This window comes from Giraffa tippelskirchi, chromosome 1, assembly GCF_054371585.1.
Source record: "Giraffa tippelskirchi isolate mGirTip1 chromosome 1, T2T-mGirTip1v1.2.pri, whole genome shotgun sequence".
In the NCBI taxonomy this organism is placed as follows: domain Eukaryota; kingdom Metazoa; phylum Chordata; class Mammalia; order Artiodactyla; family Giraffidae; genus Giraffa; species Giraffa tippelskirchi.
The window spans coordinates 137,341,563-137,359,709 of record NC_137275.1 but is presented as its reverse complement, the minus strand read 5'-3'; the positions used below and the strand labels follow the sequence as shown (position 1 = coordinate 137,359,709).

Below are 18,147 nucleotides of genomic sequence, written 5' to 3'. Positions count from 1 at the left end.
GGTCGGATATACACTGGATATACTGTCTGCAGCTTTTCTTTTTTTTAACCTAACATTCTCTCTCAAATGTCTATTCATATCAGCTCTTAAGAAATCTCCCTCATTATTTGAAATTACTGCACTGTACTACATTGTATGATTGTATATAGCACAGCCTTGTAGGTGACTAGGTTTTTCATAGTTTTTTGAGATTATAAAACAATGTTGTAGTAAAAATATACATTTTTTGCTGACTTACTATGAGTGTATCTTAAGATAAATTTCTCACATTGGGTAAAAAGTTACAAACTTCTAAAATGTTGTGACATTGCCAAATTGCCTTCCGAAAAGCTTGTTTCATTTTATACTCCTAATCCCAATGTATGAAAGTGTGTATTTCCCCCTGTATTCATTAACAGCATGCATTATCAATCCACTGTTTGCATTTTTGCTAGTTTAATAATTTCAAATTATCTTCTTATTTTAATTTTCATTTATTTATACAAAATATGCAGTATCTCTTTATTTGTTGAGTCTTTTTCTGCAAACTACCTTCCCACTGTCTATCAAATCTGGCCTGCCTTTCTTGATTTCCTGTGTATTCAGGTAGCTATCATGATGATAGGGCTAGTAACAATTGTACATTGACAAGATTGCTGTCATCTACCTTGCAAAAGAAATAAACATGAATATTTTGTAATCATTCTTTTGGAAGTTTGCTATTGAAAAAATAATTTGCATAAAAATATTAAGATGATTTGCTCTGTCCAGTTGTCTATATGTGGATATACATAATTTTTATTTTCCTTTATCTCCTTTATCTCTATGGTAATAAGAATATGCTTCAAGAAATAAGGACTGCATTTAGTATTAATATAGCCAGTTCTCAGAGTTCATCACTATCTGTTTTTTAGGGTATGTAGGAGAGAGTTGGATCTTATTTCATTGGCAGATTCAGTTTCCACAGAAAGGTGTAAGGTATAACCTTGCTTTTCATGTTTGTATTGATGCCACTCTTCTTTGGCATTAGTACATATATGCCTAAAATTACGTGAATTTAAAGAAATGTACAATATTCTCAAATGAAGAAAAAGTAAATCCTAATTCTGTTTAACTGGATTTCTTTGTGAGGTTTTTTGGTGGGGGCAGGGGGGACTTGTTCTTTTTTTTTTTTTAATTTATTTATTTTTTAATTGAAGGATAATTGCTTTACAGAATTTTGTTGTTTTTTGCCAAACCTCAATATGAATCACCCATAGGTATACATATGTCCCCTCCCTCTTGAATCTCCCCCTCCCCATCCCACCCCTCTAGGTTGATACAGAGTCTCTGTTTGAGTTCCCTGAGACATACAGGATACAGCCAATTCCCACTGGCTATCTATTTTACATATGGTAATATAAGTGTCCGAGTTACTCTCTTCATACATCTCACCCTCTCCTTCCCTCTCCCTGTGTCGATAAGTCTGTTCTCTCTGTCTGTTTCTCCATTGCTGCCCTGCAAATAAATTCTTCGGTACCATCTTTCTAGATTTTGTATATATGCGTTAGTATACGATATTTATCTTTCTCTTTCTGACTTACTTCACTCTGTAAATAGGCTCTAGGTGCATCCACCTCATTAGAACTGACTCAGATGCTTTCCTTTTCATGACTGAGTAATATTCCATTGTGTATATGTACCACAACTTCTTTATCCATTCATCTGTTGATGGACATCTAGGTTGCTTCAGTGTTCTATCTATTGTAAATAGTGCTGCAGTGAATATTGGGGTACATGTGTCTTTTTCAATTTTGGTTTCCTCAGGGTATATGCCTGGGAGTGGGAATCCTGGGTCATATGGTAGTTTTATTCCTAGTTTTTTAAGGAATCGCCATACTGTCTTCCATAAGGCTATATCAATTTATATTCCTACCAACAGTGCAAGAGGGTTCCCTTTTCTCCATACCCTCTCCAGCACTTATTGTTTGCAGACTTTTTGATGATGCTATTCTGATCAGTGTGAGGTGATATTTCATTGTAGTTTTGATTTGCATTTCTCTAATAATGAGTGATATTGAGCATCTTTCCATGTGTTTGTTAGCCATCTGTATGTCTTCTTTAGAGAAATGTCTGTTTAGGTCTTTATCCCACTATTTGATTGGGTTGTTTGTTTTTCTGGTGTTGAGTTGCATGAGCGCCTTGTATATTTTGGAAATTAATCATTTGTCAGTTGTTTCATTTGCTATTATTTTTTCCCATTCTTTGGGTTGTCTTTTCACCCTGCTTATAGTTTCCTTTGCTGTACAAAAGTTTTTAAGTTTAATCAAGTCCCACTTGTTTACTTTGTTTTTATTTCCATTACTCTCAGAGGTGGGTCATAGAGGATCTTGCTTTGATTTATGTCATCTAGTGTTCTGCCTATGTTTCCCTCTAAGAGTTTTATAGTTTCTGGTCTTACATTTAGATCTTTAATCCATTTTGAGTTTATCTTTGTGTATGATGTTAGGAAGTATTCTAACTTCATTCTTTTACATGTAGCTGTCCAGTTTTCCCAGCACCACTTTTGAAGAGGCTATCTTTGTCCCATTGTCAAAAATATATTTTGACAAAATATATACAAAATATACAAATATACCAAATATACAAATATATACAAAATATATACAAAAGTATATTCTTGCCTCCTTTGTCAAAAATAAGGTATCCATAGGTGCATGGGTTTATTTCTGGGCTTTCTATCTTGTTCCATTGGTCTGTGTTTCTGTCTTTGTGCCAGTACCATACTGCCTTGATGACTGTAGCTTTGCAGTATAATCTGAAGTCAGGAAGATTGATTCCTCCAGCTCCATTCTTCTTTCTCAAGACTGTTTTGGCCATTTGGGGTTGTGTTTCCATATGAAATGTGAAATTTTTTGTTCTAGTTCTGTGAAAATGCCATTGGTAATTTGATAGGGATTGCACTGAATCTGTAGACTGCATTTGGTAGTATAGTCATTTTCACAATATTGATTCTTCCTACCCAGGAACATGGAATATCTCTCCATCTGTTTATGTTGTCTTTGATTTCTTTCATCAGTGTCTTATAATTTTCTGTATACAGTTATTTTGCCTCATTAGATAGGTTTATTCCTAGATATTTTATATGTTTTTGTTGCAATGGTGAATTCCTTAATTTTTCTTTCTGATTTTTCGTTGTTAGTATGTAGGAATGCAAGTGATTTCTGTGTATTGATTTTGTATCCTGTGACTTTGCTAAATTCACTGGTTAGCTCTAGTAATTTTCTGATTGTATCTTTAGGGTTTTGTATGTATAGAATAATGTCATCTGCAAACAGTAAGAGCTTTACTTCTTTTCCAATCTGGATTCCTTTTATTTCTTTTTTGAAATTAATTTTTTATTTCACTCTTTTTGGCATTAGTACATATATGCCTAAAACTACATGAATTTAAACAAATGTTACAATATTCTCAAATGACGAAAATGTAGATCCTAATTCTGTTTAACCATAGCTGGATTCCTTTGTGGGTTTTTTGGTGGAGGGGTGGACTTGTTCTTTAAAAAAACATTATGTTAAATATCAGTCAACTAGTATTTATTTAATATCTGCTGTATGCTCACTACTGTGCTAAGTATTGTTGATTCAGTTCACAGAGGTGTGAAAAATATCAGGTGAAGGATCAACATGAGAATGAGTCTTCAGGAATCGTTTTATCAAGATGAAATTTGAACATGTCTATAAGTGGTTAAGTAAAATGGAAGGGGAAGATACTATGAAGAGGGATACCTCAAAATGTCTGCATTTTTTTCTATTGATGTTTTATTATCATGACTTTTCACCTAAAGCTAATATATTGTTAAGTTGGTACAAAAATAATTGTGGCTTTGAATTGTTGAAATTTGCCATTTGATATTGGAATAGATTCTTAAATGTGGTTATGTTATACATCATTTTAATGCCTATTTCACTTCATGTTTTCATGCTAATGACTTATTACTTGCTATTTATTTTATATTTATTTTAGAATATAGAAATGATGTTAGACAAAAAGCAAATTGGAGTGATTTTTTTTATTCAAGTTCAAAATGGGTCATAAAGCAGCAGACACAACTCACAACATCAGCATTGCATTGGCCCAGGAATTGCTAACAGACGTACAGTGCAGTGGTGATTCAAGAAGTTTTGCAAAGAAGATGAGAGCCTTGAAGATGAGGAGTGCAGTAGCCAGCCATCAGAAATTGACAACAACCAATTGAGACCTATCATCATAGCTGATCCTCTTATGCCATCAGAAATTGACAACAACCAGTTGAGACCTATCATCATAGCTGATCCTCTTACATCTACACAAGAAATTGCCTAAGAACTCAGCTTCAACCATTCTACAGTCATTCAGCATTTGAAGCAAGTTGGAAAGGAGAAAAAGCTCGATAAGTGGGTGCCTTGTGAACTGACTGAAAATAAAAAAAATCATCCCGAAGTGTTGTCTTCTCTTATTCTATGCAACAGCAATGAACTATTTCTCGATTGGATTGTGACATGCAATGACAAGTGAATTTTATATGACAACTGGCAACAACCAGTTCAGTGGTGGGACTGAGAAGAAGCTTCAAAGCACTTCCTCAAACCAAACTTACACCGTAAAAAGGTCTTAGTCACTGTTTGGTGGTCTGCAGCCCCTCTGATCCTCTACAGCTTTCTGAATCCAGAAAGGATTCAACAGAAAGGGCCCAATTCTTTGCCACGACAATGCCCGACCCGATGTTGCATAACCAGTGCTTCAAAAGTTGAACAATTTGGGCTATATAGTTTTGCCTCATGCACCATATTCACCTGACCTTTCAATTGACTACCACTTCTTCAAGCATTTCAACAACTTTTTGAAGGGAAAATGCTTCCACAACCAGCAGGAGGCAGAAAATGCATTCCAAGAGCTAATCAAATCCTGAAGCACAGATTTTTATGCTACAGGAATAAACAGACTTATTTCTCATTAGCAAAAATGTGCTGTTCCTATTTTCATTACTAAAGATGTGTTTGAGCTTAGTTATAGTGATTTAAAATTCATGGTCCAAAACTGCAGTTACTTTTGTACCAACCTAATATTTAAGCTGTGTATATAACCCTTTGCTTATAGACTTTCAGATATTTCCTCTTGTTCACTTTTTCCTTTTTTTTTATTATTCTTTCTCTTTTGCATTCAAAAAGGAGGAGCTCTTCCCTCTTAAAAATCTCGTTAATGCTGTGGGCCTGGTTTCAGATATCAGCATTAACTTTTATTTTTGTTAACTTAGAAAAATTCTTTAGATCTCAGATAATCAATTTTCACATCTGTAAAACAGAATTAATGGTACTGTCTTACAGAGTTGCTTTGACTGTTAAGAGAATATGAAGTATAAAGTTTATACTTTATATATAAGTACATATACTTACATATAAAGTATATATATAAGGTATATAAAGAATTTGAAGTATAGTGCCTGCCACAGAATACATGCTCCATATATAATAGCTTCAAATGTCATTTTCATCATTATAATCACCACTAACACCCCTAGCTCTTTTTATTTTCTTTTGAAATTATGCTATCCTTTGTTTTCTCTTTGTGAACAGTAGAACAGTGATGAATACATGATAATTTTACTACTCATTTCTACTAGTTTGCTAATGCTGCTGTAATAAAATATTACAAACTGGGTGACATAAAACAACAGAAAAAATATTCTTATACTTCTGGAGGCTAAAGGTCTTAAAATCAAAGTATCAGCAGAGACTTGCTTCCTCTGGGACACTAGGTAGAATCCTTCCTTGCCTATTCCTAGCTTCTTGTGCTGGCTGTCAATCCTTGGTATTTGCTCCTTAACTTGTATCTGTATCACTCTATTCTTTGCGGGTGTCATCAAATGGCATTCTCCTCATGTATCTCTGTTTGTGTGTGTGTGTGTATGTATCTCTGTTTTTATCCTCATTTATTTCTGTTTTTATCTTTTCCAATAAAGACAGCAGTTATACTGGATTAAGGTTCACCTTAATGACCTCAAGATAGCAGAACTTAATTAAATCTGCACAGACTGCATTTCAAATTAGGTCACGTTCACAGGTGCTGGAGATTAGGACTTCAGTGTATATTTTGGGGGGATATAATTCAACCCATAACATAGTAGGAAAGCATATATATGATCTATTTAGGGGAAAATATCTTCCCTCTAGAGATCAGTTCTTTGGACTTTGGATTGGGTTTTGTGGTTCAAGTTATACATATATCATTTCATTTTCTTTATTATCTTCCCACTGGTAGAGATTCTATATCTTTGTTTAGGTCTTATATTTAGAAACTAAAATAAACTAAAGCTACCACCTTCATGTGAATCTTAGACTGAAAATAGCTTACAATTGTATATAGGGATTTATTTTTATTTTTCAGTATTTAAAATTTGTAGCATTCTTGAGTATTTTAGATACTTGATATCTACTTGATATCTCTATTTAAAGAAGCTGGTAGTTTAAATTTGTCCTTAGTTATAAACTGAAAACTATTTGAATAGTTTTTGATAAAATACTAAAATTATTTTTTTTTAATTCTCTTTAGGAAATAGCACACTCCCAGGTAAAACAGGAGGCAGTATTGTTACATGAAAAACTTTATGAGTTGGAGTCCCATCGAGATCAGATGATTGCAGAAGACAAAAATATGGGATCTCCAATGGAAGAGAGAGAGAGATTACTGAAGCAGGTAGGAAAAACAAACATACTTGTTTTAAAATGTGAGGATTTGGCAAATGTATCCATTTGTTTTATTTAAGGCATATGCATTGAACAGAAAGCCAATAAGCTTATTTAAAGAATAAAATGGTGAAAAGCAAACTCCACCTAAATTAATATGAACTGCTTGACCAAGAAAATATAGATAAAAGTCATTTCTCACATAAAAACTTTTTATTTTTTTTACTTAAATCCTAATTTTGTATGGTCTTCATGCATATTTGATCGTTTTCTCATGTTTCAGTTCCTTACAAGAAAAACACTTCTTATTGGTCAGTAAATAATTAGACAGTCTTACTGAAAATGTGTTCCATTATTTGCTTTAGGCCTCATATTTAGAAAATTGAGTGCCCCAAGGCTTATGACTTTGTGTGGTTATTTCTATCAGTGCCTCGATGAAAGTGAATGGATTTAAAATGTCCTGTGAGATCACAGAATGTCAGCAAGTTCTATCACATGTGTTCAGTAGTTTTCTTACTGCCCCAAGGCTGGCTTTAATTTAGCCTATTATTTATCCTGAGACACCCTAAAACACCCTAAACATACAGCCCTTCAGTTCAGTTCAGTTTAGTCCCTCAGTCATGTCTGACATTACGACTCCATGAATCACAGCACGCCAGGCTTCCCTGTCCATCACCAACTCCCAGAGTTTAACCAAACCCATGTCCATTGAGTTGGTGATGCCATCCAACCATCTCATCCTTGTCGTCCCCTTCTCCTCCTGCCCTCAATCTTTCCCAGCATCAGGGTCTTTTCCAATGAGTCAACTCTTCACATCAGGTGGCCAAAGTATTGGAGTTTCAGCTTCAACATCAGTCCTTCCAGTGAACACCCAGGACTGATCTCCTTTAGGATGGACTGGTTGGATCTTCTTGCAGTCCAAGGAACTCTCAAGAGTCTTCTCCAACACCACAGTTCAAAAGCATCAATTCTGCGGCCCTCAGCTTTCTTCACCATCCAACTCTCACATCCATACATGACCGCTGGAAAAACCATAGCCTTGACTAGACAGACCTTTGTTGGCGAAGTAATGTCTCTGCTTTTAAATATGCTATCTAGGTTGGTCATAACCTTCCTTCCAAGGAGTAAGCATCTTTTAATTTCATGGCTGCAGTCACCATCAGCAGTGATATTGGAGCCCAAAAAACTAAAGTCTGACACTGTTTCCACTGTTTCCCCATCTATTTCCCATGGAGTGATGGGACCAGATGCCGTGATCTTAGTTTTCTGAACGTTGAGCTTTAAGCCAACTTTTTCACTCTCCTCTTTCACTTTCATCAAGAGGCTCTTTAGTTCTTCTTCACTTTCTGCCATAGGGTGGTGTCATCTGCATATCTGAGGTTATTGATATTTCTCCCGGCAATCTTGATTCCAGCTTGTGTTTCTTCCAGCCCAGCGTTTCTCATGATATACTCTGCATATAAGTTAAATAAGCAGGGTGACAATATACAGCCTTGACGTACTCCTTTTCCTATTTGGAACCAGTCTGTTGTTCCATGTCCAGTTCTAACTGTTGCTTCCTGACCTGCATACAGGTTTCTCAAGAGACAGGTCAGATGGTCTGGTATTCCCATCTCTTTCAGAATTTTCCACAGTTTATTGTGATCCACACAGTCAAAGGCTTTGGCATAGACAATAAAGCAGAAATAGATGTTTTTCTGGAACTCTCTTGCTTTTTCAATGACCCAGTGAATGTTGGCAATTTGATCTCTGGTTCCTCTGCCTTTTCTAAAACCAGCTTCAACATCTGGAAGTTCACGGTTCACATATTGCTGAAGCCTGGCTTGGAGAATTTTGAGAATTACTTTACTAGCATGTGAGATGAGTGCAATTGTGCGGTAGTTTGAGCGTTCTTTGGCATTGCCTTTCTTTGGGAAAGAAAGCCCTTAGGAGCCTATATATTTGGGAAACAGCTCTAGTGAATAACCTATAAATGGGACTCTTTTGTGGTCTTAGATTGAATCCAATGTGTTTGCAAGAACAGTAAGGATCACCTCAGGCTTCCCAGGTGGCATTAGTGGTAAAGAACCTGCCTGCCAGTGTAGGAGACACAAGAGGCGCAGGTTCGATCCCTGGGTTGGGAAGATCCACTGGAAGAAGGCATGGCAACCCTCTCCATATTCTTGCTTGGAGAATCCCATGGACAGGGGAGCTTGGTGGGCTAAGTCCATAGGGTCACAAAGAGTCAGACACAAATGAAGCAACTTAGCATACACAGGAGCTATTCTATAAAGGTATTATAATCTAGAATCTCTGAAACTCCTTGGAAAGAGATCATTGAAGGCAGGGGACTAAAGAGTGATCCCGGGATAGAATTGCTAAATAAAATATCGAATGACTAAGTTAAATTTGAATTTCAGATAAGCAGTGAATAATCTTTTGGAATAAATATATACATAAAGATGATAAGTGTATTCCAAATACTGCATAGTATATACATACCACAAAAGTTACTCATTGTTTTTCTGAAATTCAAATGTAATGGGGATTGCTAAATCTGGCAACTCTACTTTGTGTGTGGGTTGGGAGTAGGTAACAGGGGGAGCAGGGGTAGGGAGACACACTCAAACATCCTAGATACTTATTTAAACTGATTTGGTCCTGAAAATGTATTAATCTCATTGTGCTTTGTTGGATAGATATGGATATATCAGTCACCACTCTTCTTTTGAGGAGAAAAGAAAAATCTGTGACTAGTTTCCCAGTGATGTTCCTTTTAACTTAAAAGGTTGAATTTTAAGAAATAAGTTAAAGAGACTAGATTTGGCATTTTAGTACATGTCTTAGAAGGAAAATCTCTTTAAGATGGCCTAACAATGACCAGTTCTTGAAATTCTATTTTATGTTTATACATTTATAGGTTAAAGAAGATAATCAGGAAATAGCCAGCATGGAGCGGCAGTAAGTACATTTACATTAGGACATTTTAAGTTCATTTCTCATCTTTTAAATTGTAGTCTAAGTGTATAAGAGATGCATATTGTTAGTCTGTTTTTTCAGTGGTTCATAGTGACAATGCAGCTTTCAGTTTTATCTATAGCTTTAAATAATTCTTTGAATGTTTAGTTAGGAGTCATTACATAGTATAACGTAAAGCAAAATGGCTATCTGAGGAGGCCTTACAGATAGCTGGGAAGAGAAGAGAAGCAAAAAGCAAAGGAGAAAAGGAAAGATATTCTCATCTGAATGCAGAGTTCCAAAGAATAGCAAGGAGAGATAAGAAAGCCTTCCTCAGCGATCAGTGCAAACAAATAGAGGAAAACAACAGATTGGGAAAGACTAGAGACCTCTTCAAGAAAATTAGAGATACCAAAGGAACATTTCATGCAAAGATAGGCTCGATAAAGGACAGAAATGGTATGGACCTAACAGAAGCAGAAGATATTAAGAAGAGGTGGCAAGAATACACAGAAGAACTGTACAAAAAAGATCTTCACGACCCAGATAATCACGATGGTGTGATCACTCACCTAGAGCCAGACATCCTGGAATGTGAAGTCAAGTGGGCCTTAGAAAGCATCACTACGAACAAAGCTAGTGGAGGTGATGGAATTCCAGTTGAGCTATTTCAAATCCTCAAAGGTGATGCTTGGAAAGTGCTGCACTCGATATGCCAGCAAATTTGGAAAACTCAGCAGTGGCCACAGGACTGGAAAAGGTCAGTTTTCATTCCAATCCCAAAGAAAGGCAATGCCAAAGAATGCTCAAACTACTGCACAATTGCACTCATCTCACATGCTAGTAAAGTAATGCTCAAAATTCTCCAAGCCAGGCTTCAGCAATACGTGAACTGTGAACTTCCAGATGTTCAGGCTGGTTTTAGAAAAGGCAGAGGAACCAGAGATCAAATTGCCAATATCCGCTGGATCATTGAAAAAGCAAGAGAGTTCCAGAAAAACATCTATTTCTGCTTTATTGACTATGCCAAAGCCTTTGACTGTGTGGATCACAATAAACTGTGGAAAATTGTGAAAGAGATGGGAATACCAGACCATCTGACCTGTCTCTTGAGAAACCTGTATGCCGGTCAGGAAGCAACAGTTAGAACTGGACATGGAACAACAGACTGGATCCAAATAGGAAAAGGAGTACGTCAAGGCTGTATATTGTCACCCTGCTTATTTAACTTATATGCAGAGTACATCATGAGAAACGCTGGGCTGGAAGAAACACAAGCTGGAATCAAGATTGCCGGGAGAAATATCAATAACCTCAGATATGCGGATGACACCACCCTTATGGCAGAAAGTGAAGAAGAATTAAAGAGCCTCGTGATGAAGGTGAAGGAGGAGAGTGAAAAAGTTGGCTTAAAGCTTAACGTTCAGAAAACTAAGATCATGGCATCTGGTCCCATCACTCCATGGGAAATAGATGGGGAAACAGTGGAAACAGTGTCAGACTTTACTTTTTTAGGCTCCAGAATCACTGCTGATGGTGACTGCAGCCATGAAATTAAAAGACGCTTACTCCTTGGAAGGAAGGTTATGGCCAACCTAGATAGCATGTTTAAAAGCAGAGACATTACTTTGCCAACAAAGGTCTGCCTAGTCAAGGCTATGGTTTTTCCAGTGGCCATATATGGATGTGAGAGTTGGACGGTGAAGAAAGCTGAGGGCCGCAGAATTGATGCTTTTGAACTGTGGTGTTGGAGAAGACTCTTGAGAGTCCCTTGGACTGCAAGGAGATCCAATCAATCCATCCTAAAAGAGATCAATCCTGGGTGTTCATTGGAAGGTCTGATGTTGAAGCTGAAGCGCCAATACTTTGGCCACCTCATGCGAAGGGTTGACTCATTGGAAAAGACCCTAATGCTGGGTAGGAGTGGGGGCAGGAGGAGAAGGGGACGACAGAGGATGAGATGGTTGGATGGCATCACTGACTCGATGAACATGGGTTTGGGTAGACTCCGGGAGTTGGTGATGGACAGAGAGGCCTGGCGTGCTGCAATTCATGGGGTCGCAGAGAGTTGGACACGACTGAGCGACTGAACTGAACTGAACTGAACATAGTATAATTACTTTTTAAAAACAGCTTTATTGTGATGTAATACATACTATACAATTCACATATTTAAAATGTACTATTCAGAGGTTTTTAGTATATTCACAGAATTGTGTAACCACCACCTCAGTCAATTTTCAAACATTTCAGTCACCCCACTAAGAACCCATATTCCATCACACCTCTCATCCCCAGTTCCCAGCCCTAGGCAACCACTCCGCTTTATGTCTCTATAGGTTTCCTGTTCCGACATTTCATATAAATGAAAGCATACGATGTGCAGTCCTATGTGGCTAGATTCTCACACTCAGCATAGTGTTTCCATTACAGTGGGGCACTGAGTGTACCAGTGCAAGTGCATGGGCCTTTAGAAGGAGGTCACCGTTATCTTCATTCCTCCACCATAGTTTGGCCTCAGGTCAAACAACATGGAGGGAACATAGTCCCGCCCTTCAACAGAAAATTGGATTAAAGATTTACTGAGCATGGCCCCACCCATTGGAACAAGACCCAGATTCCCCCTCAGTCAGTCTCTCCCATAAGCTTCTGTAAACCTCTTGTCCTCCATCAGAGGACAGAAAACCACAATCACAGAAAACTATCCAATCTGAGCACATGGACCACAGCCTTGTCTAACTCAAAGAAGTTATAAGCCATGCCACGTAGGGCCACCTAGAACGGATGGGTCATGGTGGAGAGTTATGACAAAACGTGGTCCACTGGAGAAGGGAATAGCAAACCACTCCAGTATTCTTGCCTTGAGAACCCCATGAACAGTATGAAAAGGCAAAAAGATAGGACACTGAAAGATGAACCCCCCAGGTCAGTAGGTGCCCAGTATGCTACTAGAGATCGGTGGAGAAATAACTCCAGAAAGAATGGAGAGATGGAGCCAAAGCAAAAACAACACCCAGTTGTGGATGTGACTGGTGATGGAAGTAAAGTCCGATGCTGTAAAGAGCAATATTGCATAGGAACCTGGAATGTTAGGTCCATGAATCAAGGCAAATTAGAAGTGGTCAAACAGGAGATGACAAGAGTGAACATCGACATTCTAGGAATCAGCAGACTAAAATGGAGTGGAATGGGTGAATTTGACTCAGATGACTATTATATATGCTACTGTGGGCAGGAATTCCTTAGAAGAAATGGAATAGCCATCATAGTCAACAAAAGAGTCCGAAATGTAGTACTTGGATGCAATCTCAAAAACAACAGAATAATCTCCGTTTGTTTCCAAGGCAAACCATTCAGTATTACAGTAATCCAAGTCTGTGCCCTAACTAGTATTGCTGAAGAAGCTGAAGTTGAATGGTTCTATGAAGACCTACAAGACCTTGTAGAACTCACACCCAAAAAAGATGTCCTTTTCATTATAGGGGACTGGAATGCAAGAGGAAAAAGTCAAGAAATACCTGGAGTAACAGGTAAATTTGGCCTTGGAGTACAGAATGAAGCAGGGCAAAGGCTAATAGAGTTTTGCTGAGAGAATGCACTGGCCGTAGCAAACACCCTCTTCCAACAACACAAGAGAAGACTCTACACATGGACATCAAAAGATGGTCAACACCGAAATCAGATTGATTATATTCTTTGCAGCAAAAGATAGAGCTCTATGCAGTCAGCAAAAACAAGACCAGAAGCTGACTGTAGCTCAGATCATGAACTCTTTATGACAAAATCAGACTTAAATTGAAGAAAGTAGGGAAAACCACTAGACTATTCAGGTATGACCTAAATCAAATCCCTTATGATTATACACTGGAAGTGACAAATAGATTCAAGGGCTTAGATCTGATAGACACAGTGCCTGAAGAACTATGGAAGGAGGTTCATGACGTTGTACAGCAGGCAATGATCAAGACCATCCCCAAGAAAAAGAAATGCAAAAAGGCAAAATGGTTGTCTGAGGAGGCCTTACAAATAGCTATGAAAATAAGAGAAGCTAAAGGCAAAGGAGAAAAGGAAATACATACCCATTTGAATGCAGACTTCCAAAGAATAGCAAGGAGAGATAAGAAAGCCTTCCTCAGTGATCAATGCAAAGAAATAGAGGAAAACAATAGAATGGGAAAGACTAGAGATCTCTTCAAGAAAATGAGAGATACCAAGGGAACATTTCATGCAAAGATGGGCACAATAAAGGATAGAAATGGTATGGACCTAGCAGAAGCAGAAGATATTAAGAAGAGGTGGCAAGAATACACAGAAGAACTATACAAGAAAGATCTTCATGACCCAGATAACCAGATGGTGTGATCACTCACCTAGAGCCAGGCATCCTGGATTGTGAAGTCAAGTGAAACTTAGGAATCATCACTATGAACAAAGCTAGTGAAGGTGGTGGAATTCCAGTTGAGCTGTTTCAAATCCTAAAAGATGATGCTGGGAAAGTGCTGCACTCAGTATGCCAGCAAATTTGGAAAGCTCAGCAGTGGCCACAGGACTGGAAAAAGGTCAGTTTCATCCCAATCCCAAAGAAAGGCAATGCCAAAGAATGCTCAAACTACCACTAAGTTGCCCTCATCTCACACGCTAGCAAAGTAATGCTCAAAATTCTCCAAGCCAGGCTTCCACAGTATGTGAACCGTTAACTTCCAGATGTTCAAGCTGGATTTTGAAAAGGCAGAGGAACCAGAGATCAAATGTCCAACATCCATTGGATCATCGAAAAAGCAAGAGAGTTCCAGAAAAACATCTATTTCTGCTTTATTGACTATGCCAAAGCCTTTGACTGTGTGGTTCACAACAAACTGTGGAAAATTCTTTAAGAGGTGAGAATACCAGACCACCTGACCTGTTTCCTGAGAAATCTGTATGCAGGACTAAAGGCAACAGTTAGAACTGGACATGGAACAACAGACTTGTTCCAAATCAGGAAAGGAGTACGTCAAGGCTGTATATTGGCACCCTGCTTATTTAACTTGTATGCAGAGTACATCATGAGAAATGCTGGACTGTATGAAGCACAAGCTAGAATCAAGATTGCCGGGAGAAATATCAATAATCTCAGATATACAGATGACACCACACTTATGGCAGAAGGCGAAGAACTAAAGAGCCTCTTGATGAAAGTGAAAGAGGAGAGTGAAAAAGTTGGCTTAAAGCTCATCATTCAGAAACTAAGATGATGGCATCTGGTCCCATCACTTCATGGCAAATAGATGGGGAAACTGTGGAAACAGTGGCAGACTTTATTGTTGGGGGCTCCAAAATCACTGCAGATGGTGACTGCAGCCATCAAATTAAAAGACACTAGCTCCTTAGAAGAAAAGTTACGACCAACCTAGAAAGAAAGAAAAGAAAGAAAGTGAAGTTGCTCAGTCATGTCCAACTCTTTGCGACCCCGTGGACTGTAGCCTACCAGGCTCCTCCGTCCATGCATTCTCCAGGCAAGAATACTGGAGTGGGTTGCCATTTCCTTCTCCAGGGGATCTTCCCGACCCAGGGATCAAAACCGGGTCTCCCACATTTCAGGCAGACGCTTTACCCTCTGAGCCACCAGTGAAGCCCTATGACCAACCTAGACAGCATATTAAAAAGCAGAGACATTACTTTGCCAACAAAGGTCCATCTAGTCAAAGCTATGATTTTTCCAGTAGTCATGTATGGATGTGAGAGTTGGATTGTAAAGAAAGCTGAGCACCAAAGAATTGTTGCTTTTGCACTGTGGTGTTGGCGAAGACTCTTGAGAGTCCCTTGGACAACAAAGAGATCCAACCAGTCACTCCTAAAGGAAATCAGTCCTGAATATTCACTGGAAGGACCGATGTTGAAGCTGAAACTCCAATACTTTGACCACCTTATGTGAAGAGCTGACTCATTTGAAAAGACCCTGACGCTGAGAAAGATTGAGGGTGGGAGGAGAAGGGGATGACAGAGGATGAGATGGTTGGATGGCATCACCAACTCAATGGACATGAGTTGGAGTAAACTCCGGGAGTTGTTGATGGATAGGGAGGCCTGGTGTGCTGCAGTCCATGGGGTCGCAAAGAGTTGGACACGATTGAGTGACTGAACTGAACTGAATGTTTTCAAGGTTCATCTATGTTGTAGCATGTATCAGTATTTCATTTCTTTTTATTGCCAAATAATATCCTGTTGCATGGATATACCATATTTATTTATCCATTCATTAATTGATAGAAATTTAGATTGTTTCTGTTTTTTGGCTATGATGGATCTTGCTAGTATCAACATTCATGTACAAATTTTTGTGTGGACATATATTTTTGCTTCTCTTGTGTATTTACCAAGAGTGGAATTTACCTGGGAGTGCTAATTCATACAATAACTCTATATTTAACTTTTTGAGGAGGTGCCAGACTATTTTCCAATGCTGCTAAACCATTTTACATTTTCACCAGCAGTGACTAAGTATTCCAGTTTCTCTATGACTTTATCAACACTTGTTATTACCTTTTTTTTTTATTATAGCCTTTATAAAGTGTGTGTGAAGTGATGTCATTGATTTGCATTTTCCTGATGACTAATGAATGATGTTGAACCTTTTTTCATGTATTTATTCATCATATGTATATATTCTTTGGAAAAATATCTGTTCACATTCTTTGCCCAGTTTTTTTCCATTCAGTTTTATAAATGTTATTTGAGTTTTGGCTGCATTGGGTCTTCCTTACAGTGCATGGGCTCTTTGTTGCTCTATGCTGGCTTTCTCTAGCTGTGGAGAGTGGGAGCTACTCTCTAGGTGCAGTGCATGGGCTTCTCCTTACAGTGACTTCTCTTGCTGTGGAGCACAGTCTCTACGGTGTGGAAGCTCAGTAGTTGTGGCTCATGGACTTAGTTGCCCCATGGATCTTAGTTCCCAGACTGGGGATTGAACCCATGTCCCCAGCATTGACAGGTAAATCTTAACCACTGGGTCACCAACGAAGTCCTCCCAATTTTAAATTGGGTTATTAATTTATTTTTGACTGTGCCATGTGGGATCTTAGTTCCCTGACCAAGGATGGAACTGGAGTCCCTTCCATTGGAAGTGCAGAGTCTTAACCACTGGACTGTCAAAGGAGTCCATTTATTGTCTTATTATTGAATTGTAAGAGTTCTTTATATATTCTAAATAGACTCTCTCATCAGATAATGATTTGCAAAATTTTTCTTCCATTATGTGGATTTTCTTTTTACTTGCTTTATAGAGTTCTTTGAAACACAGAAGTTTTAAATTTTGATGATATTTGGTTTGTTTGTTTCTTTTGTTGCTTGTGCTTCTGGTGTCATAACTAAGAAACCAATGCCTAATTCAAGTTCACAAAGACTTATGCTTATGTTTTATTTTTATTTAACTGTTTTATAGTGTAGTTCTTATGTTTAGATCTGTGATCCATTAACTTTTGTGAATGATATGAGGTAGGAGTCCAATTGCATTCTTTTCCTTGTGCATTTCCAGCTGTCCCAGTACCATTTGTTGAAATATTCTTTCAACAAATGTTGTTTAATGTTCTTTCTCTGTTAAACTGCTTTGGCACCTTTGTCAAAAATCAATGTATATAGATACAGTCCTTTTCCTAGACTCAAAACAATTCTATTCCATGGCTATATATGTCTTTCCTTATTCCAGTACCATACTGTCTTGATTACTATTTGTTGTTGTTGTTCAGTGACTAATCATGTCCAACTCTGCAACCCCATGGGCTGCAGCTCGCTGGGCTCAATGTCCTTCATTATCTCCTGGCATTTGCTCAAATTCGTGTCCATTGAGTCGGTGATACTATGTAACCATCTCATCCTCTGCTTCCCCTTTTCTCCTTTTGCCTTCAATCTTTCTCAGCATCAGGCCCTTTTCCAGTGAGTCTGCTCTTCACATCAGGTGGCTGGAGTACTGGCGTTTCAGGTTCAGCATAAGTTCTTCCAAAAAATATTCAGGATTGATTTCCCTTAGGATTGACTGGTTGAATCTCCTTGCAGTCCAAGGGACTCCCAAGAGTCTTCTCTGGCACCAAATTCAAAAACATTAGTTCTTTGGTGCTCAGCCTTTTTTATGGTCCATGGTCCAACTCACATTTGTACATGACTACTGGAAAAATCATAGCTTTGACTATACGGACCTTTGTCAGTGAAGTGACGTCTCTGCTTTTTAATGTGCTATCTAGGTTTGTCACAGCTTTCCTTCCAAGGAGTAAGCGTCTTTAAATTCCATGGCTGCAGTCACCATCCACAGTGATTTTGGAGCCCAAGGAAAGAAAATCTGACACTGCTTCCATTTTTTCCCCTTCTATTTGTCATGAAGTGATGGGACCAGATGCTATGATCTTAGTTTTTTTCTAATGATTACTATAGTTTTGTAATAAGTACAACTGCTTTTGTGAAAATTTTAACCCATATAATCTGCTCTCAATGGTAAATTTTCTGTTATTTTCCAACTTTTAAGACAAACTTGCTAACTTAGTTTAGTTTATACAAACCT

At 38.1% G+C, this 18,147-nt stretch overlaps 1 protein-coding gene across 3 annotated transcripts in view; it reads left to right on the top strand.

Moving 5' to 3' along the window:
• IFT74 (intraflagellar transport 74) overlaps window positions 1-18,147 on the top strand; it is a 104,044-nt gene that overhangs the window by 43,507 nt on the left and 42,390 nt on the right. For all 3 annotated transcript variants that reach the window (XM_081498021.1, XM_081498015.1, XM_081498006.1), the window contains 2 exons: window positions 6,550-6,693; window positions 9,583-9,623. In XM_081498021.1, coding sequence (XP_081354147.1) covers window positions 6,550-6,693; window positions 9,583-9,623 — 185 coding nt within the window. The remainder of the gene's footprint in view (window positions 1-6,549; window positions 6,694-9,582; window positions 9,624-18,147) is intronic.